Below are 25,014 nucleotides of genomic sequence, written 5' to 3' on the forward strand. Positions count from 1 at the left end.
AACTCAAGCAGTGGTTCCACTCTTACAGATTAAGCTGAAAGAACTTTGACCTGTATTTATAAATATTCATAATGTATCTTGAATTTTGACTTCCCTGAACTGTTACCAAAGCAAGTTTCTTGTTAATGACTGCTTGTCAGGAAATATTTATTTTGCATTTATGAGCTTGATCTCTGTATCAGACATATTATCAGATTTCCTATGATCTTTCTGTAGCATTTAACACCATGTTGCCACATACTGATTTCAATGTTGAAAAGTTTCACAAAGAAACCATTCATGACAGGAAAAAAAAAATCATTGTTCAGTCCAATAGAATTTACTAAAGGAACAAATATTCACTTGAATCCCCAAATCTCTTCCTTAGTATAGAGGACTCAGATTCTGAAGATTAACTTTTGTATATTCTTAAGGTCAAGAAAGTAAACAAACTCCAAAACAGATGAATAAGACTCAGACTTCAAAGAAATCCATTAATTTGAAATTTAAAACGTAAAAAACTAAGGTCCTCTTGCTTCCCTTACTGACCCCTTCCCAATTTATGAATACATAGATTTTCATTTTATTTTCCTAAAATCACTTTCACTGAGAATGTATCATTACACATTGTCCTAAAGGGTATAATCCAGGTGTTCAAAACTGAACCAGTTGGTTTTAAGGATGTGACGGTGTAATAAGAAAATATTTGAGGTGACAATATCCAACATATAAACCAAGTATGCTCCCCCTGGTGAGACCTCCACGAAGGTTTCCAGTGATGTTAATTCCAGTGTTCAGCAGTTACTGGCCATGACCAGAGCTTCTACTAACAAGTTCCAGAAAATGCTCAGAGCTTCATGCTAATCAGATGCACCAGTTACCAATTCCACCTATTGTAAGGACTAGGAAAAGAGCAACTTTTCTCAGTTGTACTATTTATGTCCCAAAAAGGCATTTAAGACTAATAATTATCCTGTGAATATACCTTCCACTCTGTCCCGTAGGTTTTGGTGTGACCTATTCTTTTTCTTTGCTTTTGGCATCCTTGATTACTTTTTCTTTTAATTTTGTCTCTGCTCCAAGGTTTATCTGGAAATCCATTTCTTCATCTCAAAAGAGTTTACATTTTTCATTTTTATATTTTTACAGTAATTGGATTATGGTCAGAGAATATGCCTATAAAAGCTCTACTTTTCAAAAAAGTTTACGGTTTACTTTGGGATCACGTACATAATCATAACTAATTTTATTTGAAAGCTATGAATTTATATATGGGTGTGTATCTAAATACTCAACTTTTTTATTGTATTATTAAATTCTGTTATGTCTTTGTTTTGTTATCTTTTAAATCTGTCACATTCTGAAAGAAGACAGTTGAAATCTTCCACTTATCTTAAAGTTCTTCTTACATTGCTCTTGTTTCATTTATTTAGCTTCAGTGCTTTTGGTGAGTATGATTTACAACTTATAGCTCTCCATAAGGTCTGTCTTTTTAGCATAATGTCCTGAAACACTTTGTTTCTTCTTCCTCCTCTGATGCAGCCTGCACTTTTTTCCTCAATATCTATTTTGCTCTCTTTCCCTCCTTTACTCTGCCTCAAAATAAAATCTGTGTTGTCCAGACTTTCTTGCAGTTAGGCATGGCCATGAACTAAGTTGTGGTCAATGAAATATAACTATAAATGTCATGTGGCAGCTTCTAGGAATTTCTCTAAGACTCAGCATGCAAGCTCTAGCTCTGCCAGCTGTCTTGAATCCCAATTCCTTTCTTGTTGGAATTGTTGATCCTCTAAGATTCAACCATATCCTTCACTTGGTCCATGCGCCATGTACCTTCCTTAATGAGATCCCCTTGGCTGGCCCAACCGTTCTCGATTCCCAGCTACCTTCCATTAACTCCTTCAAACAGCAAAATATTTTCAGATATTTTGGCAAAACAGTATTTAAATAGACCATAGTGCTATTTCTACTTGACTGTGGCTGAAATGTGTTGGAGAATATCATTTCGCAAAGCTGGATCCATTCAGAGTTCCAGACAGAAAACACACAAAATCTCCCTTTGCATTGGATAGCCAATCTATCATGTGTTTTTTATCATCAGCATTACTAGCTCAGGGTTTTAGACCCGGATTCATGATAAAAACTGCCCTGAAATTTGCTCCTGATGTGCAAATTTTCAACAGGAAAAATGATCAGGTGCCTGGCTCTTGAAACTCAAAAATGCTTTCATTTTTAGCATATCTCCTCCTCTTAAGAATTTTTAGGTCTATTTCAATACACAAAGTCAAAAATCTGAATCTTTGGTCTTATCGGAATCTTTTGCAGTCTCCCTTTCCTGGCTCAATCAGATTCATCCCCAGAATTTATAGCAAGAGGGTTATAGGGGGGAAAATTAATTTTAAAGAAGGAAAATATGTAGGATGATATTTGAAACTATTATCCCACTGCATATAGAATTGGAGATTCTAATAATACAATAGCATGAACGCCAGTCTTGGTGTCAAAAGGAATTCCTTGGTATTCAAACTTCTATTATGAGCTCAAGGTCCCTAGGCAAGTTGTATAATATACCTAAGCCTCATTTTTCTCATCCAAAAATGTGGAAAGATAATAACCACTTGCCAAAGTTTTATGACATTTAAAATAAGATAGAATGTACGTCAGGTAAACAGCGCAAATACCAGAACTTCTGGAACAGTGTTTATTGGAGAGAACTCACAAAGACACGAGGAGCAGGTGTGTAATTTCCCCAGGGGCAGCACACATCCCCACATTCTGGGGCTCCACACAGCAATCTAGCAGAGTTAGTGTCAGACCCTAAGAAAGAGATCCCAGTCTTGAGACATGGAAATTTTAAGCTGCATTATTGGGAAGAACCAGGCCTTACCCCAGCACAGCGGCTGGGCTCCAAACTATGTGATTGTAACAATAGAAAGTAGAAACTGTGGCCTCCAGTCCTGACCTGTCACCTCAGCATTCTTCCAGTATTGATGGACATAATCACCAGGCTGGAGCTCTATATGAGGCCCACTCCCTCTGCGGAAGGCCAGCCTGCAGGGAATCTGTGGTCCCTACCTCTCAGTCGGTGAAATCCACAGGCACAGTGCCTGGCACATAGGTTGGTGTAAATGTAGAATGAATTATGTGGCCATGGGGGCAATATATCCAGTCCCTTCATAATGCAAAAAGTATGTTTGTTCTCAGACTAAATAATGCATTTAACAAGTGTTTATTGAGTGTCTTTTCTGTGCCAGGCTCTCTTCTAGGCACTTGCGATATTCCTGTTAACAAAATGCTCAGATATCAGATTTATGGAGATTCATTTTTATAAGCCTCACACATAATAAGTAAATTGTATAGTATATTAGAAGATGAATCTATGGAGATGAGAATCAAGCAGGGTACACGGAATAGGTAGTGCTGGGAGGGAGGGGGGCACCACAGGAAAGCAGTTCCCCTTGCAAGCTTAGGTCAGGTGGTCACAGTAGGCTCACTGAAAGGATAACATCTGAGCAAACACTTGAAGAAGATGAGGGGTTGAACCTTGAGGATATCTGGGGCAAGAGCTTTTCAAGCAGAGGAAAGCGTCCAGTCCTAAGTTAGGAAACGCCCAACGTGTTCAAGGACTCGGTGAAACGAGGAACCACGGGAGGGTTTTAGAAAGAGAATGATATGATCTGACTCCCATTTAAAAGTTTCACTCTGGCTGTTGTGTTGAGAAGAGACTACAAGTGGTCAAGATGAAAGCAGGGAAGACTAACATCAGAACAAAAAGGTTGTCAAAAAAGTACAAGCTCTTCTCTAAATGTTTAGAGAATGGACTTGAGGGCATGGGGAGGGGGAAGGGTAAGCTGGGACGAAGTGAGAGAGTGGCATGGACATATATACACTACCAAATGTAAAATAGATAGCTAGTGGGAAGCAGCCGCATAGCACAGGGAGATCAGCTCTGTGCTTTGTGACCACCTAGAGGAGTGGGATAGGGAGGGTGGGAGGGAGATGCAAGAGGGAGGAGATATGGGGATATATGTAAATGTATAGCTGATTCACTATGTTATAAAGCAGAAACTAACACACCATTGTAAAACAATTATACTCCAATAAAGATGTTTTAAAAAAAAAGGTACAAGCTTCCAGTTAGAAGATTAACAAGTTCTGGGGATATAATGTACAGTCTGGTGATTATAAATTAAAAATTTTAATTTTATAAAGTCAGAACCAATGGTGTCTGATGTTCCTCTGGGCTCAGAGCCTTCTTCCACAAAAAAAAAAAAAAAAAAAAAAAAAGCCCATTCAGGAGCAGTTAATGTCTCTACTCTTGCCAACAAAGAGCTGGAGACACATTGGATGACTGCTGGGAAACCTCTGACTGTAATGATCTGTGAGTTTGAGGGAAATGATAGAAAGGAGTCCTGATTTCAGATACATGAAGGTTTGTTGTAAAGGCATCTCCCCAAGGACAAATACCGGGGTTCTCTTCTGTGTGTAAGACCCCCTACTCAAAGTTGGGCATGTCAAGGACTTGAGAAAATGGTCCTGTGGTGATGAGGGTAATGTGAAACTTAGAGCAGAGGGAAATTGAAAATCCAACACGCCTCAGTGAACGGCTGTGTGATAAGAATATCTGCTGTCTCATTACTCTGAACAGGGTTGAGTGATCAACAAATGGAGAAGAATGCTTAGTCCTTAGCTTTCTAGGAGATATAGGTCTTTAGCAGGACCATCTACATAATTTGCAAGACCAAGTACAAAATGAAAATGTGGGACCTCTTGGGCAAAGCTTACTGAGAATTTCAAGATGGCAACAGCAGAGCATTAAACTGAGTGTGAGGTCTTATGAGACTGCACAGGATTCACACCCATGAAGCTAGCCCTGGTCTTTAGCTTGAACTGTTATTACTCAAACAAATCGTCCAGATATAGATGTTCAGACAGGAGCATGGAAGAGACCTTGTGTTAATTTGATAATAGTTCAACCTTGTGGAATAGAGAGTGAGGGCAAACTAACTGTGCCACTTGGAGTGACACATCACCTCTCCACCCACCTCTGAGCTGGTGAGATGTACTTTTTTCTTGGCGCCTGAAGACTGAATATAAACCCTGTAACCATGACCCTAGCAATGGCAGAGTCCCAGGTTGTAGGAGAGATCTATCTGAAGAGGAAAATAAATATATAAAGAAGTTATTAGTCAAACCAAATAGGAGGCTGAGTTTTACTTTGAGCTATTTTACAACTTCAGAAGAAGCATTCATTGCGTTTCCCATAGGTGTTGTTTATGCAGGTGCTGGAGGAGGTCATCGAGAGGATGTGACCAGCAAACTGGACCTGAACCTGGGCAGTCGGAGGTTCCTTACCCCCTCCCTGACCTTAGAATGTACATTCCACCCACTATTCCCACACCAGGAGCCATTCTCAAGGATGCAGCCTTGAGAGAGCTGTATGGTGTTGAGACCATAAACCCAGGTAAGGCCTCTATATAAATTTATAAGATTCTAGTGGGCAGGTGCAGAGATCTACTTGTCCTCTGGCTACCCAGGACAAGCCTCGTAAGGAAGTTCCTTTGCTTATTAAAACTGCCACCTACCAATCTGGAGTGGTCCACCTCTTTCTTCGGCCTCTCCTTGCCCTCCATGTCTGGGGGCCAGTTTGTGAACCAACAGCAGGATACCAATTTTAACTCTCCAGATAACATTTCAGTTTTCCCATCATAGAAGAGGCTGCATCATCATCAAAAATAATTTAGCAAAGCCACCTGCGGTTTTTTGCTGAGAGCTTGGTTGTCTTCTCTTCCAAGGCTAGTAGCAAAGATGCAAAGAAGTAACCCTTAGAAGGGTGTATGTAACCCCCAGCCTCTGAAATCAAATACTTCATTCACTCATTGATTCATTCATTCATTTATTGAACAAATACTGAACTCCTATTATTTGACAGACTTGGTAGTGTCTGAAGCCTAGTGAATACCTATCGAATAAGCTGTGGACTCAGGCATTGGAGAGACAGACCTGGTATTGAATCCTGACTTCACCACTTTGGAGCAGTGTGTGACCTTGGACAATTTACTTAGTCTCTCTGATCATCAGTTCCATCATCTGTGAAATAGGAATGGTAATAGTATTAACACCTACTTTTTATTGTCATGTGGATTAATGTATGCAAAGCCCCTGTTTCAATGCCCAGCACTTAGTACACCTCAAGAAATATTACTTATCATCATTTTCATCATTATTTATTATTTATTTATTGGTTTAACTAGACACAGAAAGGGCAGGATGTGTCTCACAAACCAGAGCTTCCACCTCTGTCACTAATTCAACAAGAATTATGAGGAATGCTCAAAGTTCGCTCCCTAGTCTAAGGTAGGGTGCCACTGTGTTTTATTTTTGTTTTGGTTCTTCCTCCATTGGAGAAGCACTTGTGTGTCTTGGCATCTCTAAGATAAGAAAGAATCCCCAGATTCCATATGGAATCACGGTACTTGTAGGTACCACTAAGGTCCCAGTAGGTTTATCTGAGAGTTTCACATCTGAAAGAGAAAACACTACTGAAAAGTACAAGTCCCCCAATCAAAAACGGAGGATGTGCAACTACTGGTACAAACCAGCAGCCTCAGCCCTCGTGTATGTTGTGTGGCTCTTCCAGGATGGGGCAGCCCGTCCAAACCAGGAGAAAGTGCAGCTCACTCCCAGTCTCCAGGCCTGGAGCAGCCGTGATCTCTGCCTCCACCTTGATGCTTGGGATGTTGTTACTCCTGATAAGCAAAATGACAGTTTAAAATTCTGGCTGGTTTTATAATTTCTCTAACCTCTCATTTTATTAAGTAAATCCAATGCTCTTTCTATTCATTATAACAGAAGCCTTGGTTTTTCAGGAAGAACCATTGGAGACTCAGTGATCCAGGCAGGGCGTCATGTGACCCTCTCTTAAGGGATGCACCTGACAGTGAACTGCACATACGAAATGTGGGTCCTCCTTCCTCTTTGTGTATGTCCAATACCCCAAATAGGTTTTAAAGTGCCTTCTCTCTGAAGCATCAGGAAAAATGAAGAGAAAGATCACAATGGTTTTCAGGCCCGTCAGGTTAGAAGTAAAACCTTCTTCCAGCTGCAGAAATCCTCCATCCAAGCACCAGGCACAACTGTGTACTTTTGTGTTTCTAATAACGCAGTGAGAGAGACTAAAGGAGAAGCTGAGTACAAAGCCGAGGTACACAGGAGGGGTGGGTGTGAGCAGTTTCTTTCTCCCCTTGGGACAGAACCCTTTAGTATGGGGGCATTTCTGGGAAGACAGACAAACTTCATGATATGCTGTCTCAGAGTTCAAAAGAATTGTGATACTGCATCTTGGAAATGGGAAAAGGAAAGATTCATAAAAACCCTGCCCAGACCAAGAAGGGAACAAATTATCCTCTAATAGCTCATTGATCGAACCTACGGGTCCAGTAATGCAGTAAAGGAATGTCCTTTGCCACCAGTTATTTTAAAATATGTACCATGTGATTTTCTGATAATACCCTTGTAATTAAAATGTCTTCAAAAAATCAATAATAAAAGCTTTAATTTCCCTAGAGGAAAAAAGGACAATTCACAAAAAGAAGTACAAATGGACAGCCAATTTATAAAGAGGTATTCAAGTTCTTTAGCAAAGAAACATAAAAAAATAACACTGTGATTAATTTTTCCATCTATTAAAATAGTGAAGTTTACACACACACAATCATGGAATTCCTTCTCTGTTGTTCCAAGGACCTCCCCCCAGCCTACCAGCCTTTTCCCAAATGGGCACCTCTAGTCTTGAGCCACTCACTCTGCAACCAGAAATAAAGACTGCAAATACTCAACTCTAAAGTCCAACCACATCTAGTCTCAGTGCAAGCTTATATACTTGAAGAACAATTCTTGCAGTTCTGAGAAACTAGATAAAATGATGCCTGGGCTGGGGAAGGAAAGAAAGGGAGAAAACAAGGATTCAAGAAAACCAGAACAATATTAAGAGTACAAAAGTCTACTTTATAAAAACTAGAAAAAATGGAAACAACCTAAGTGTCTAAAATACTGACATGGTTGTGATGTCTAAGTTTTATTGGGAGTTACTCTCCCTTGGAATGTGTGTAACTCCCCTTTGCACAAAAGGACCAACTTACACCCAACATGTCCCTTAAGAATGAGGACAGTAGTAAGGACATGGGGCAGATTTTTGAGAGGCAGAGGATTGGTTTATAACCTGTTCATTAACTTGTCACAAGGGGGCGCTGTTCGCCAACACAGGCATAATTTATGCATGCTTTCTGAACACTGCTGTGATCCCTTTGTATCTTCACTTCACAGTGATCCCTCCCTCCAACAGACCAGAGACAGTAACAATGAACTCTTCTCTGGGCTCTCTAATTCTGATCTTAATGTTTGGTGAGTACATTTTACTTGAATGTCTTTTATTATTTCAGAAGAATGAAAACTTTCTCCAAAAGATGCAACTCATGACAAACTCATGACATAAGCACTTTTTTCCGCCGCAGGAGGAACCAGCAGCAATTCAGTCCAACACACAGGCCAAGTCACTGTCTCAGAAGGAGCCTTGGTGACCATGAACTGCACATACACATCCACAGGGTACCCTACTCTTTTCTGGTATGTCCAATACCTCAGCAAAGTCTGTAGTTTCTTCAGGAAGAGACAATGAAAAACAGCAAAAACTTTGGAGCCAGAAACCTTAAAGACAAAAGCTCCCCTACTGTGAAATACACCGTCCAGGTATCAGACGCAGCCATGCACTACTGTCTTCTGAGAGACACAGTGCCAAGGGCACAGGGGCAGTTGTACAAAACTTCAAGGGCCCACGTGAGGGGTGCAGTGAGGCTGGGAGCCTCAAACTGAGGAGACCTGGTCTCCCTCACAGTCTGCTGGGACGTCGTTAGAAGACAGGGAGAAACAAAATCAGCTATGATTACCTCTAATTCCAGGGGCACAGCAGTTCTCTGGCTGAATATGAGGTGAGGGGAAAGGGTCTCAGATAATGTGCCTGCTCTCAATTCGGCCAGCTCTCCCCTGTCCTTGAGGCTTCCCTGCAGAATGTTTAGGAATTAAGTTCTAATGACTTGCATGCCAACCTTGGCTCTACTGCTTATTAGCTATGCAAGTTTGGCCACGTTAATTGGTGTCTCAGAGCTTTAGTTTTTTCATCTATAAAGTAGAAATAAAAATAATCACACAATATAACATGGGGATAAAGTGAGAAAAGATAGGTTGAAAGGAACCGATCAGGTCTCAAAGCATCATGGAACTAGCAAGCCCCACCATAGTGGTTCTTCCCCCTTAAAGCAATCTCTGCCTAGTCCTGACCACCCTAACAGGGCTTGCCAACCCCCCAGTTTATCACACCACCTCATCTCAACCTCCACCCCTGCCCCAGGCTGTTGTGATCAATGAGTCATCTTCTCTCTCTTAAGGACCCAATTGAAAAACTGAGTGGAGCGATGATAGGTAGATGATAGAGAGATAGAGAGATAGAGAGATAGAGAGATAGAGAGATAGATAGATAGATAGATAGATAGATATAGATAGAGAGATAGAGAGAGAGATAGAGAGATGATAGATAGATAGATAGATATAGATAGATAGATAGATAGATATAGATATAGATATATAGATAGATAGCCAGACAAATAAATATAGAATGAAGCATCACTCTCTTCCTTAGAGTGGAAGAATTTGGTAGTTCACAGAAATTAAAATATTTATGACCTGATGTCACTAATCTTTGTGAAGTTATCCCTGATATAGGAATTGCCCCAAATCCTGTAGCTAAAGCCAGTACCACAGCGATGACCATCTCCAGTGACAGCATGAGGGACAACTTGGAGCACCCAGCAATAACAATAACCCAGTTTTCTTCATTACACAATTATATACCATGTGACTTGTTTCTTACAGAGTTATTAAGCGCGTCCCAATCAAGTATCCCAAGCTATTTTCCGTCATCCTAGCATCATCATCGATAACATTTATTAAGCCTCACTATAATCTCTGAAACTTTACACATATTAACTCTTTTAATCTTTACTACATTTCTATGAGTTGGATTCTATTAGGATCCCCATTTTAAAGATGAGGAAACTGAGGCATAGGGAAATAAAGTAACTTCCACAAGGCCACTTACTGTTACAAGCACAGTTAAGAACCTGAGATTCTAGGAGGGGGTGGAGGGAGCCCGCGGCGGCGGCGGCGACGGCTGCAGCAGCGAAATGGCGGAGACCGTGGCGGACACCCGGCGGCTGATCACTAAGCCGCAGAACCTGAATGACGCCTACGGGCCTCCCAGCAACTTCCTCGAGATCGATGTGAGCAACCCGCAGACAGTGGGAGTCGGCCGGGGCCGGTTCACCACCTACGAAATCAGGGTCAAGACAAATCTGCCTATTTTCAAGCTGAAGGAATCTACCGTTAGAAGAAGATACAGTGACTTTGAATGGCTGAGAAGTGAATTAGAAAGAGAGAGCAAGGTTGTAGTTCCCCCACTCCCTGGGAAAGCATTTTTGCGTCAGCTTCCTTTTAGAGGAGATGATGGAATATTTGATGACAATTTTATTGAAGAAAGGAAGCAAGGGCTGGAGCAGTTTATAAACAAGGTCGCTGGTCATCCTCTGGCACAGAATGAACGTTGTCTTCATATGTTTTTACAGGATGAAATTATAGATAAAAGCTATACTCCATCTAAAATAAGACATGCCTGAAATTTGGCAAGAAGGGGCAAGAAAAACTTTCCGTGACTATTAATGATTCATATGCACCAGTGAAGAAGTTCTAACTAACTTTAGCATGCTGCACAAAAACTGGTATAATATGCCTTCAGTATACTAACACTCATAATGCTCAGTTTTGTTCTGTTTTGTTTTGGCAGTTTACAAGAAGTTAATTTGCTTTCGTGAAAAAAATCCCTCATTCCAGCCTTTCTATATAAATAGTTCTTTCTTGCTGTTTTAATGTGGTACATGCTCTAGCTTCACAAACCTGTTACTCTAGGATAACTTGCAGTGTCCTAACTAAAGTTACTCATTTGGTCTTACCTGCAGTTTTTGTGTCATGTTTGCTTCTTGAATCTGATTAATAGAATTTTCCTCTTATCCCCTTTTTAATATGTGGTGTCACTTGACCTAATTTATGTGTGGAAACACTACACATTGGTTTGCAGTACCTACACGTAAGATATACACACTTGTGTGCAGAAAGTATCTCCCTTCAGGCTTGTAATCCCCTTCACATGGAAGATCAATGAGGGAAATCTTTATATTCTGTATAAAAACAAAATCAAATTTATATACTAAAATCATTTGTCTAAAAATTTAAGTTGTTTTCAAATAAAAATAAAAATGCATTTCTGATATGCAAAAAAAAAAAAAAAAAAAAAAAAAAAGAACCTGAGATTCTAGATGGTTCAGCTCCCTATTCATTCCTTTTTTTGGCAACATGGTTTTAACTCAACAAATATTGATTGAACCCCTACCTGTTCTTGGTAGTGTTTTTGGCACTGAGATACAGAAGAGAACGAGTCAAACGGGGCCCCTGCCCTACAGGAGTTTATAGTCTCTTGGGAGAGGTCAACATTAATCAATTATATCAGAAATTAAAATGGGACACTTTATGTCTCAGGTTTGGCTCAGGTCTCAAAAAGCTAAAACAAGCAATAGATGGCAAGTGCCCCATTTTCCAAACTGCAAGGAGATACCTAATAATAGTCTGGTGACCTCCCTCTATCCTAACACCCACCTTAAAAGTATAGGTAATTGTAGTGAGGTGGATGGACCTAGAGTCTGTCATACAGAGTGAAGTAAGTCAGAAAGAGAAAAACAAATACCGTATGCTAACACATATATATGGAATCTAAAAAAAAAATGGTTCTGAAGAACCTAGGGGCAGGACAGGAATAAAGACGCAGACACAGGAATAAAGATGCAGACGTATAGAATGGACTTGAGGACATGGGGAGGGGGAAGGGTAAGCTGGGACGAAGTGATAGAGTGGTATATACTACCAAAAGTAAAATAGATAACTAGTGGGAAGCAGCAGCATAGCACAGGGAGATCAGCTCGGTGCTTTGTGACCACCTAGAGGGGTGGAATAGGGAGGGTGGGAGGGAGACGCAAGAGGGAGGAGATATGGGGTTATATGTAAATGTATAGCTGATTCACTTTGTTTTACAGCAGAAACTAACACACCATTGTAAAGCAATTATACTACAATAAAGATGTTAAAAAAAAAAAAAGTATAGGTAGTTAAATTTGAAGAAACCCCAGTACCATATTACACTGATGCTATTTAGGTAAAACCTTTTTTGCTCTCTTACCTCTCCTTCCTCCATCCCAAGCCTGGAAGAGACAGAAGTTGCTCAGTGGGCAGGAGAGAAGCATTACTTCTCCTAGTCAGTGAGTAGGAGAGAGGAAGCATTAGGAGGGGAACTGGACAAGGAAGAGACCCGGCTGCCACAACTCACTGTGGGCTCCCACCTGAAGCAGACCAGAATTAGGAGGGTAGGGAGCGGGGGGAGATGCCTGATGCTTGGATTTAAGATGAAACTTGGTGTTTTAACAATGATATAGCCTGAACATTTTAATTGCTAGAATGGGATCATTTCTATGACAAGACTTCCTGGAGAAATTATGGTATGTACAAACACATGTATCAAGGAGGGCTGGAAGAAAGGAGCCTTCGTATCAGGTTTACATGGACAGACGTGAGAAAAATGGAAGTGCTTTATGATTATACCCTATCGAGTTGCACTTATCAATGAAACTGTCATAAAAATTATAAACAGTATGTTTATAAAAATAATTTTAACATTATAAAAATATAATGAATTAAATATATTATATGTAATACATATATTGCTAATCAGGTAATGAATTAATTATAAGTGTAATGAGTGTTGTGAAGGATGCTTGCAGGTAATGGTGAAAGTGTTCAACAGAGTGATAAACCCAGCCTGGAATTTGGGGGACAGCGTCCTGGGGAATACGCAGGAGAACCTTGGAAAGAGAAGTATGTTGGGTATTTCAAGAACTGAACAAAGGCAAGATGTCTAGGAAGATAGAGTGATTAAGGGTCAGTTAATGTTTTATAAGTCATTATAGGAATGTCAGTATTTATCCAAAAAACAATGAATGCTTTAAAATGACTTTAAGCTAAGAAATGGCACCTTTAGAATTACACTTTTTAAAAGGTGGCTTCAGAGCCACGACACAAATGGTGCTGGGACAACTGGATAGCCACATTCAGAAGACTGAATTTGGACTCCTACCTCACACCGCACACCAAAACTAACTCGAAGTGGCTCAGAGACCTAAATGTAAGAACTAAAACTGTGAAACTCTTGAAGAAAGCCCAGGAGTAAGTTTTTGTGATCTTGAGCAAGGATTTCTTAGATACGACATGAAAAGCACAAGCAATAAAATAGAATATTAAGTCAATTTCAGTAAAAGTAAAATCATTTGTGCTTCAAAAAACACTATCAAGAAAATGAAAAGACAACCTACAAAATGGGAGAAAACATTTGCAAATCATATATATCATATATCTGATAAGGGATGGGTAACTAGAATATATAAAGAACTCTTACAACTCAATAATAAAAACACAAATAACCTGATTAAACAATGAGTCAAAGGATTTGAATAGACATTTCTCCAAAGAAGATATGCAAATGGCTAATAAGCATGAAAAGGTAGTCATCATTAGTCATTAAACAAATGCAAATCAAAATTACAATGAGATACTACTTCACACCCACTAGACTGCTATAATTTTAAAAATAAAGACAACAATATAAAAAATAAATAATGAGCAACAATAAAATAATATTAAAAAAATAATATAAAAAATAAAAGAATTTTTTAAAAAAACAGGTGTTATCAAGGGTGTGGAGAAATTAGAGCCCTCACAGTTGCTGGTCGGAATGGAAAACAGTGCCACCACTTTGGAAAGCAGTTTGGCAGCACCTCGAAATGTTAAACCTAGATTTATCATATGACCTAGAATTCCAGTCCTATGTATCTACCCAAAATACATAAAGCTTGTACGTGACTGTTCAGAATAGCCAAGAAGTGGAAACAACCCAAATGGATAAACCAACTGTAGTATATCCATTCAATGAAATATTATTCAACCATAAAAAGGAATGAAATACTGATTCATTACAACATGGATGAACCTGGAAACATTATGCTAAGTGAAAGAAGCCAGACACCAAATGCCCATATTGCATATTCTATTTATATAAAATTCCCAGAATAGGCAAATCCATAGAGTCAGAAAGCAGATAAGTGGTTGCCAGGGGCTTGGAAGAAGAAGGAATGGGGAGTGACTGCTTAATAGTTTGGGATTTCTCTGGGGGATGATAAAATGTACTGGAACTAGACAGTGGTGATGTTAGCACAATATTGTGAATGTTCTGAAAACTACTGAATTGTATGCTTTAAAATGGTTAAAATGGTGAATTTCATTTAAATATAATTGTACTTAATGAAGTGAGAAACTCTAAAACAAATCAAATTCTTACTATCCATTGTAAACAATTTCAATAATAATATTAAAGATGAAGTCATCTAATGAAACCTACAGCAGCACAGGGAAGTACACTAACTCAGATTCTAACTAAAAATCATAAAAATATGGGCTGTCTGACACATGGACAAAGGGGAATAGCAAAGATATCATGGCCTTTAAGGAAAGCATTCAAAATTGAAAACCCATTAAAAGTGAAAAATGAAGCTTGAAGAAAATACGAGGTGCAGCATAAAGGGCATTTTAGCACACTTTGGAGAAAAGACGAGGGTGGGGCAGGGGAGAAGTTTGAGTCACATATTAAGGAAAACAGAATAACGTTGGCAGATAACAGAGAAAAAGTAGAGTGTCTCAACTCCTGGTTCACTCTCTATTCTCCATCAAGCAGAATAACTGTCAAAGTGGAAAAGAAAAAAATGGAAAATTATGATAAGGGAAGAAATGCAAAGAGAGGTCTTGGACACTTTCAATATAATCAAGTCTTCTGGGTCACTTAAATTAATTTCCAAACTACAAAAAGAATTTGCTGGCATGATTTGAGAGGCACTGGGCAAATTTTTTTGAAAAATTAAGGAGAATGAAGGGAATCCTAAACCCATAAACATGGAAGACGTGGATTAATATCCAGCAAAGTTTTAGAGCAAATTATTAACAGATGACATGTGTGCCCTTAGAAAATAATGCAGCCATCAATATGAGCTGGAATGAGTTCTCTGAAAATAATTTTTTAAACGAAGCTGCTAAATTCAAGGTACTTCTGTAGACTTAAATTGTCTCAAATGTTTGCAAGACATTTACTATTTCGTTTTTCATTATATCGTTAGGAAAATAGTAAAATAATAATATCACATATCATTTGTTGAGTGATGTATTTATCACAGGCCCTATTATACTATCAATAATAGTAATAGCTGACATTTGTCAAGGGCTTAATATGGATGAAGTATTGTTCTAAGTGCATCACATACATTGATTTATTTAATCTTTACTACAGCCCCATGAAGTAGGTACAATTATTAGCCCCAGGGAAACTGAGGCACAGAGAAATTAACTAAATTGCCTAAGAACACAGTCAGTATAGTACAGGTAGGTTCCCCCAAGGCCTGAATTCTTAACCACGATACTTTGTTAACTCCCAACGTTATCTGTAATTCTCACCACAAAACCACAGTTTGGTATTGTTATCCCCATTTTACAGGAAACGGAGGACTGCAGTGTTGTGGTAACTTCTCAAAACCCAATCTAGTAAGTGGCAGGGCTAAGACTCAAACAAGTCTATTTGGCTCCAAACCATATTCACTTTGCCCTTTTGTGTAATGCTACCGTCCATGGATCCTCGGCTGAAAGAATGGCCATGAGTAAAGATTCCATGTAGAGAACTGTCTCTCTTGTTGTATCACATGATTTTATCCTTCATCCTGAACTGTTCACGGTCATCAAATGTGAATTCATGTAAGATATGCCCATAAACTGTGCAAGTGGCACAATGTTAAGATAGGTAGCTAATGTGTTAGATCATATTAGATGGACTGAAAGAGCCAAAATAAAATTTAATGTTGATAACTATATATTTCTGCATGTATTTTTATGCAAATCAATTGTGATATATAGAAAAAAGGACGTGGACTTACACTATTTTTTGTGACAATGATCTTGTTGTGCAACCCACTCAAACTAGCTCAAGGAAAGGGAGAGTGTCTGAAAGGGTACAGGTGAATCTCATAAAATCCATTTGCAAAAAATACAGTTGGGCCTCACAAGAGGAAGAAAACCATCAATTTGCTGTTCTTTCTAAAGTTACTCCTCTCTGAAAGTATAATCAGTTCTCCTCTTGGGAGACCAGATTCCACTGTAAGCCTGCTAGTTTCTACTCCACAATAATCTGAGTTTGAACCTACCCAGCTTTCCATTTTGCCAAGAGATGACTCTGGCTGGAACCCCATAGGGTTTTTTTGTTTGTTTTTGTTTTTGTTTATTTATTTATTTATTTATTTTTGGCTGTGTTGGGTCTTCGTTTCTGTGCGAGGGCTTTCTCTAGTTGCGGCAAGCAGGGGCCACTCTTCATCGCGGTGCGCGGGCCTCTCACTATCGCGGCCTCTCTTGTTGCGGAGCACAAGCTCCAGACGCGCAGGCTCAGTAATTGTGGCTCACGGGCCTAGTTGCTCCGTGGCATGTGGGATCTTCCCAGACCAGGGCTCGAACCCGTGTCCCCTGCATTAGCAGGCAGATTCTCAACCACTGCGCCACCAGGGAAGCCCCCCCCATAGGGTTTTATAGCTCTAGTGACAAATATTGTCTAACTACTATTTTTATATTCCTGTTCCAAATTAATAAGCCCAGTATTTACCCAGATACAGTAAGCTATAGTCAGGGAAACGAGGTCACTTGGTACAAACATAACTCTAGATTCATCTCTTAAGGAGCACATCCAATGGAGGGGATGTGGGCTGGAAAGGAGTCCCAAAAGCAGAAAATGACTACAAGTTCAAAATAATTCAACAGTGTGATAAGACCACTGAAACAGTAATAGATAACAATCATAGATAAGCCAGAAACCAGATGAATAAACATTTGAAACATATTTGAAGAGACATAGAAAAACTGTAGCAAGTCCAAAAAGGAAAGATCAGACTAGGAAAGCAGTCTGACATAATATTATGGGAAGAAACAGGGATGTCACATGAAGAAACCAGATATATTTATAAGGAATACCTTTAAAAACCAGAACAGAGCTGTCCTTGGATTTTCAGAAAGATACAATGTGAAATGCACAGGTTGTCACTTACTCCACTTGATGTAGCATAGCCGGCTGAAGCCAAGGAATCACTGGACTTCTATTCCCCATCTGACCCCATCTCCGGGGCTCCTAGCACTGGTGATAACTTTGATTCCAGTTTTGTCTTCATTTATTCATCAGAGTATTTGACCTATTGATACATAATGAACAACTGTGTGTGTTGCCACTAGGTGGCAATGTGGGCATTTTATTTAAAAGACCACGGACAGTTTTGCTGTGCAGGTAACCCTACAAATAGTGCAGACGTGTGCATTTGTTCTGCCTTTGATGGGCTGGGAATCCCGTTTGAGTTCTAAAGTAAACGTGGAGAACTTATAATAATAACAGACTCCTTTGACCAACTAACATATATTCCAAATCCTCTAACAGAGATCTGCGGTAAAAATGGTGAAGACCCAGCAAGTTTTGTTGGCTGTTCTGTGGCTTCAGTTACACTGTAAGTTGGGGAGTTTCTGGATATGGGAACAGGGAGACTAAATGGATATTTTTTTCAAAATTCTGAGGAGGGGAGATAAGGGAGTCCAAGTGACTAATCTGGAGTGCCCTCTGGGAAACGTGTAAAAGAAAGAAATTTGTAAAAATGCTGCACTCATAGTAATATTCTGTGTTTGCCAATGTCTTTGAGAACAGGGGTAAGTGGCAAAAATGGTGTGGAGCAGGGTCCCCGGTACCTGAGTGCCCTGGAAGGAGACTTTGTCACAATCAACTGCAGTTACTCAGGAGAAATGACCACCTTACAGTGGTTGCAACAGAACCCTGGAGGAGGTGTTGTCTCCTTGCTTATACTGAGCTTAGAGATGAAGAAGAAAGGAAGAGTAAGCGCCACAATCAACAGAAAAGAACGTCACAGCTCCCTGCACATCACAGCTTCCCAGCCCCGAGACTCTGCCACCTACTTTTGTGCTGTAGAGACACAGTGCTTCCCCAGCCATCTGGAGCCTGTGCCCAAACTCTAAAGCTGAAAGGCATCACCTCTTCTCATTCTTGTCTTTCCATATTCGTCTGTCTCTCTCATCAGACAGATGATGTAAGTTTTTAAAGTTTTTAAAATTTAAGATTTTCTCCCTCTAGACCATCCCTAATCTCTAAAACACCATCACCAAGTATATGAACTAGAACAATACATGGTCTGTTACATAGGAAGTAGAATATATAGACTCTGGGGCTAAATTGCCAGGGTATAAATATACTGGTTCCACCTCTTACTAACTGGATGATCTTGACCAATTTGCTCTTTCTATGTGCCTCAGTTTTTACTCAACTATTTAAAAAAAAAAAGGAAACAGTGTTAATTATAGTACCTAACTCCTATTTGTGGGATGACATGTGATAACACATGCAATGTGCTTGAAATAGTCCCCAGGACATAGATAGTATTATGTAAGTGGTAGATATTATTAGTAGTAGATTTAGATACACCATGAGTTTACTAATACTCACTGATGGGCTAATACCTCAAATCTTTGGAGAAATGAATAGGATGTAAATAACAAGCACCTAATAATAATTTTAGTTTCTAAATTCTTTTCTAACGATGCCCAGCAGTCAATGGCCTTTTTACATCATATTAGGAAAAATGTCAAATGGCCTTAGGAAAACTGGTAGAAGGATAACTTTATGGTTTGGTTTGTGTGCAGAGATGAAAGACTGCGTAAAGTGGCCCTGGGGAAGCTCAATAACTTCTTTGGAAAAAAACACAGATCCTAAGTTTCTCACATGGAGATTCCTAATAGGAAACTGCATTTATGAAAATTCATGAAACAAAATACCAAACCCAGTGGGTCTCAGTCGTTGGTTCTCTGCCTTTATACCACCAAGGATTCCTTGCATATTTTCCCCACCCCGCTGGAATTCTTAACATAAGCATAAGTATTATTGTTTTCATTGTTCTTGTTACTCAATAAAATTAGTTGCACATATTAACTTATAACTAAGCCCTTTTCTTCTAAAATCAAGGTTTTTTTAATCAAATACTGCCAGCACATATCTAAAAAGTCAGTGGTATTACAAAGGTCTGTTCTCCCATTCCCCATCCGCCCCCTCCAAAAAAAATAGCAATATCATGTTCTACTCCCATGTTCAATCCAGCTCCATTTTAGCAATTTCTAAATTATGTGCTTTACCCTTGGTTTATCAATATTAGACATTATCTACTGACTTCCTTTTATGGTAACACAGCACCACTGTCACCTTCCTAACATGGTTATATCACAATATGGGGTTAAATCTACAGTCAGGACATATATGATTATGACCATGTAAAGAGTGTCACTTGTCCAGCCAAAATGAGTACTACGATTACATTTCCTTTCTGGTACAACTTGTTTTTAGCTAATAATTGCCTCCTTTTTTCATTTGTTCTATATCAATTTCCCATTTTTTCTGAGTTCTTCAACAGATTTTTAAAATATTTTAAAATAATTTCTCCCAACTGCATCAAGCACATCAAGTAGAGTATCAATTTTTTCTTTTTTTCCAGAAAGTCACTGTCCCTTGATCTCTATCCTTTGCCCTTTGTGAACTGATTGCTCTTTGGACCTACTGCACAAATGCTATTCTAGGACTCTTTAGCATTGCTTACCTTATTGGTTACCTTGCATCTTGAATCTCATATACCTTCATTTCCTGGTTTAGTCCTTCTTTTTGCTAAAACACATTCGCTAAAACCTCTATAATAAAGGCTGCATAGGATTTTTCTTCAGTCACTCTTTGCATGTCTGAAAATATCTTTATTCTATCCTCATGCGTGATTGATATTTTGACTGAATATAAAATTAGAAGTTGAAATTCCATCAGTATTTCCAGTATTTGGGAAGAAAAGCTCTTTTCATTAACTTTTTTATTGAGAAGAAGGGTACAGAGCACATATGGTGCCTCCTTCAGTATTTTGAAGATATCATTCCACTATTTCTTTATATCCAGAGTTGCTGTTAAGAAAGGTGATGCCATTTTTTTTTTTTTTTGACCACAACAAAAGCAACAATGATTGCAATTACCAAACATGAAACACACTTATACTATGTCATAACATTGACATTCAGTCCAGTAATCCTCCACTGTAACAGCTCCTTTACTTTGCAGTGAAAATTGATTTGTATATTCTTTTCCTCTGAGTCCTTGTGGGATTTTTTTTTTTTTTAATTCAGACAGAAAGTCACAAAAATTATACTCATCCTCATCAGTTCACTCAGTCCCATGTAATTAATTTCTTTTTTTTCATCTTGATCTTTTGTTAGCACTTTTATGAGTTCATCAGTTTTTCATTAGAGTTCTGAAAATGCTTATTCATTCAGTTCAGCAGTACAGTCAGTTACCAGAAACCTGTACTTGTCAGAGTCTTTTCCATGAATTTCTTGAAGATGAAACTCTTTTATAGGAACATATTTGCAAAATCATCAGAGTACACCCAGAACTGTCTGTAAATGACAAAAGACTTAAAAATGACCATGGTTAAAGATTTGATGAAAGTTCATAATAATGCAGTTGACAAGAAAATTAGTTATTTCTGGGATATACATTTTAAAGTAATAACTAGGATTATTACTTATAACATTATACCAGAACATATAAGATTTTTAGACGTTTCCTGTAATGTCTGAAACATTTATATTAACCTATTTCCATACATATTTCCATACAAATACAAATATAAGATTTTTAGAAATTTCATGTAATGTCTGAAACATTTATATTAACATATTTCCATACATATTTCCATACAAATACAAGATTTTTAGAAATTTCATGTAATGTCTGAAACATTTATATTAACATATTTCCATACATATTTCCATACAAATACAAATATAAGATTTTTAGAAATTTCATGTAATGTCTGAAACATTTATATTAACATATTTCCATACATATTTCCATACAAATACAAATATAAGATTTTTAGAAATTTCATGTAATGTCTGAAACATTTATATTAACATATTTCCATACATATTTCCATACAAATACAAATATAAGATTTTTAGAAATTTCATGTAATGTCTGAAACATTTATATTAACATATTTCCATACATATTTCCATACAAATACAAATATAAGATTTTTAGAAATTTCATGTAATGTCTGAAACATTTATATTAACATATCTCCATACATATTTCCATACAAATACAAATATAAGATTTTTAGAAATTTCATGTAATGTCTGAAACATTTATATTAACATATCTCCATACATATTTCCATACAAATACAAATATAAGATTTTTAGAAATTTCATGTAATGTCTGAAACATTTATATTAACATATTTCCATACATATTTCCATACGAATACAAATATAAGATTTTTAGAAATTTCATGTACTGTCTGAAACATTTATATTAACATATTTCCATACATATTTCCATACGAATACAAATATAAGATTTTTAGAAATTTCATGTAATGTCTGAAACATTTATATTAACATATTTCCATACAAATAACCCAATGAAAGTTTAGTATTAGTTGTTTTGTTTGTTTTTTTATACTGCAGGTTCTTATTAGGCATCAGTTTTATACACATCAGTGTATACATGTCAATCCCAATCGCCCAATTCAGCACAAGGTGATGCCATTTTGAATGATTCTCTTTTATGACTTTTTTATACCTTCTGGACAAGTTTAGGATTCTGTCTTTTTCCTTAACATTCTAACATCTCAATTCAGTAAATACGTGAGTAACTAGGTAGAAAACACTTCTAGGCTCCATGGATAAAATGTGTCTGAGACACTCTGGTGTCCAGGAGCTTATAACCTAGTAGACCTACTGCTCATCCTGTGGTTATGTTCACTTTGTATGCATCCACATTCCTTGCCCTGGGTAAGACTCTTGCCCAGAGAGGGGGACAGGCACAACTTGCTGTTCGGAGCCTAACACATTTGTGATAAATTAATACAATAAGAATAAAGCATTTTTTCAGCATTAAAAGAGAGTCCTCTTCATTACAAAGCCAAGAAAAGTGATGTTGAACCATCTTTATTTCACAAATACTGGGTATATTAGTCATACTGTTTTATTTATTTGTTTATTTAATAAATATTTATTGAGGGACTATTATGAGCCCGACACTATCCTAGATATTGAGTACACAACAATGAACAAGACAAGGTCCCTCCAACCATGAAGCTTATATCAGAACGGTGTGGAAAGAGACATAAAAATACAGGAATAAACAAATTCAATCATTCCACCAATATTTACTGAGCACCTACTATTTACCAGGCATGTTCTAAGTCCAGAAGATACAGCAGTGAACAAAATTTAAAAATCTACTCCCATGGAATTAATATTCTAGTGAATAAATGAACAAGGTAAACCAGATCTTATAAATGTTCAGAGGAGAATAAAAGAGAGTGATGTGAGGGAGTAAGAGTGGAGAATACTTTCTTTTTATTTTAAATTTTTTTTTTTAAATTTGTTTTGTTTGCGCTGGGTCTTCGTTGCTGCGTGCAGGCTTTCTCTAGTTGCGGTGAGCGGGGGCTTCTCTTCGTTGTGGTGCACGGGCTTCTCATTGTGGTGACTTCTCTTATTGCGGAGCACGGGCACTAGGGCGCACGGGCTTCAGTAGTTGTGGCTCGCGGGCTCTAGAGCACAGACTCAGTAGCTGTGGCGCATGGGCTTAGTTGATCTGTGGCATGTGGGATCTTCCCGGACCAGGGATGGAACCCGTGTCCCCTGCACTGGCAGGCAGATTCTTAACCACTGCACCACCAGGGAAGTCTCCAAGAATACTTTCATTGAGTAGTCAGGGAAAAACTTCTCTGAGATGATATTTAGGCTGAAACTCAAATGAAAAGAAAGAACAGGTCTTGCTAAGATATGGGGAGAAAGCATTTTGGGCATAGAGAAAACAAATACAAAAGCTTTAAAATGGGGAAAAGCCTTGCATTTTCCAGGAATAGGAATGAGATGGGCAGAGTGAATGAGACAGAGGTTGGTGCAAGATGTTTCCTTGAGGCGTCATGTAAAGCCTTACAAAAGCCATGGTGAGTAGGATTGGGGATTTCTACTAATAAATATAATGAGAAGCTGCTGGAAAATTATAAATAGGCCAGTGACATGGTTTGATTTACCTTTTTTAAGAACATTACTTGGCTCCAGTGTGGAAAGTAGATAAAGAGAGAGGAGGGGAGGCCAAAGGGGGAAAAAAAAAGGAGAACATTTAGTAGACTGTTGAAATGTTGAAACAATCTTTGCAAAAATTATAGTCATTTGGACTGGAGATGAAGAGAAATATGCAAATATAAGATATATTTGACAGTGAAATTAACAGAATTTACTTATGGTTTAAGTGAGGGAGAAGGCAAAGAAAAAGGGACAGATCTAAGAATGACTTCTTGATATGTGGCCTAAGGAACTGGGTACATCTTGATGTGACTTCCTGACATAGGTAATATTGGAACAGGTTTGAAGAGAAATCAAGATTTGTGTTTTAGCCATGCTGGGTTTATGATACCCATTAGAAATCTAAGTGAAGATGTCACAGAGAAAGTTAGATAAATGGGTTTGAAGCTTAATGCAGAGGTCAGGGATAGAGCTATAACTTCAGGTGTCATTGACATGTAGATGGTATTTAAAGCCAAGGGGCATGGGGAGATAGATTTTCTAGGAATAAATAGAGTTAGTGAAAAGATGAGAACTTGGGTCAGACTTGGGCACTATGACACGAAGAAGGTGAGGAGAAAAGGGAAAGAGCTCAGCAAAGAGTACTGAGAGGGAGTGGCCATAAGGCAGAGGAAAACCAGAAAAGCTAAGAGGGGGGATTGTATAACTGAGAGAAGGGACTGGTCTGCAGAGAGTTTGAGCAAGACGGTAACAGAGGTGCCCACTGGATTTGCAGCAAGGAGGTTCTAGTGCATTTGACAAGAACAGTTTCAGAGTAGTGGAAATGGAAGATGAATTGAAATTGGTTAAGGAGCTAGTAGGAAGTAAAGAAATAGAAGCAGGAAAAATAGTTCATTTGAGAAATTTTGTTGGGAAAGAAAGCAGAGAAATGGAGCGATAGCTAAAAACAAAACAGAGGTGAGGGAGCAATTTGTTATTCTGTTGGTTGGTTTGTTTGTAGAACAGTAGACAACAGAGTACATTTTCAGAAGAGAAAACTATTTTAAGGTGCTCCTTTATTTTTACTATTGATAGAAACTCATATGCAATTTATAAAACTAATGATATTCAGGGATTAAATCTCTAAATAAATGCAAATGATTCTCTTGCAGAAAAGTGACCTCTGGGAGATTACCTAACATTCTTACTTAAGTGTATTTTTCTGCATCAGCCCTGAAGTCTAAGTAATTCAGATACAAAATTTTTAGTTGAATTAGCATATGTCCTGGTTACATACCTTATTAAGGCAGTACCTAAGTCTCTTGTAGGGTAACAAATGTATGAAAAATTAATGACGACTGTGGGAAGACTAATACTGTGTCAGCCAAAGTGAAGTTCTGGGAGAAAGTAGAAATTTTCAATCATTTTGCAATAAATCTCATGAAATTCCTCTCTTTTTCTAAATAAATTCAAGGTAGCACTTCAGAATTATATTTATCCTCATTAAAATCACTGCAGTTGGGGCTTCCATGGTGGCGCAGTGGTTGAGAGTCTGCCTGCCAATGCAGGGGACACGGGTTCGAGCCCTGGTCTGGGAAGATCCCACATGCCGCGGAGCAACTAGGCCCGTGAGCCACAACT

General features: G+C 38.3%; 2 protein-coding genes across 2 annotated transcripts in view; both read left to right on the forward strand.

The window, feature by feature from the left end:
* Positions 1 to 25,014, forward strand: part of LOC103000087 (T cell receptor alpha chain MC.7.G5-like) — a 277,458-nt gene that overhangs the window by 25,511 nt on the left and 226,933 nt on the right. Inside the window, exon 3 of the mRNA XM_057543700.1 lies at positions 24,605 to 24,617. Within this exon, the coding sequence (XP_057399683.1) occupies positions 24,605 to 24,617 (13 nt within the window). The remainder of the gene's footprint in view (positions 1 to 24,604; positions 24,618 to 25,014) is intronic.
* Positions 10,173 to 11,038, forward strand: LOC130707644 (sorting nexin-3). The gene has a single exon (XM_057543701.1). The coding sequence runs from the start codon at positions 10,218 to 10,220 to the stop codon at positions 10,704 to 10,706; it is 489 nt and encodes a 162-aa protein (XP_057399684.1). The 5' UTR covers positions 10,173 to 10,217; the 3' UTR covers positions 10,707 to 11,038.

The sequence above is a fragment of the Balaenoptera acutorostrata genome, chromosome 3 (assembly GCF_949987535.1).
Source record: "Balaenoptera acutorostrata chromosome 3, mBalAcu1.1, whole genome shotgun sequence".
Taxonomy (NCBI): Eukaryota; Metazoa; Chordata; class Mammalia; order Artiodactyla; family Balaenopteridae; genus Balaenoptera; species Balaenoptera acutorostrata.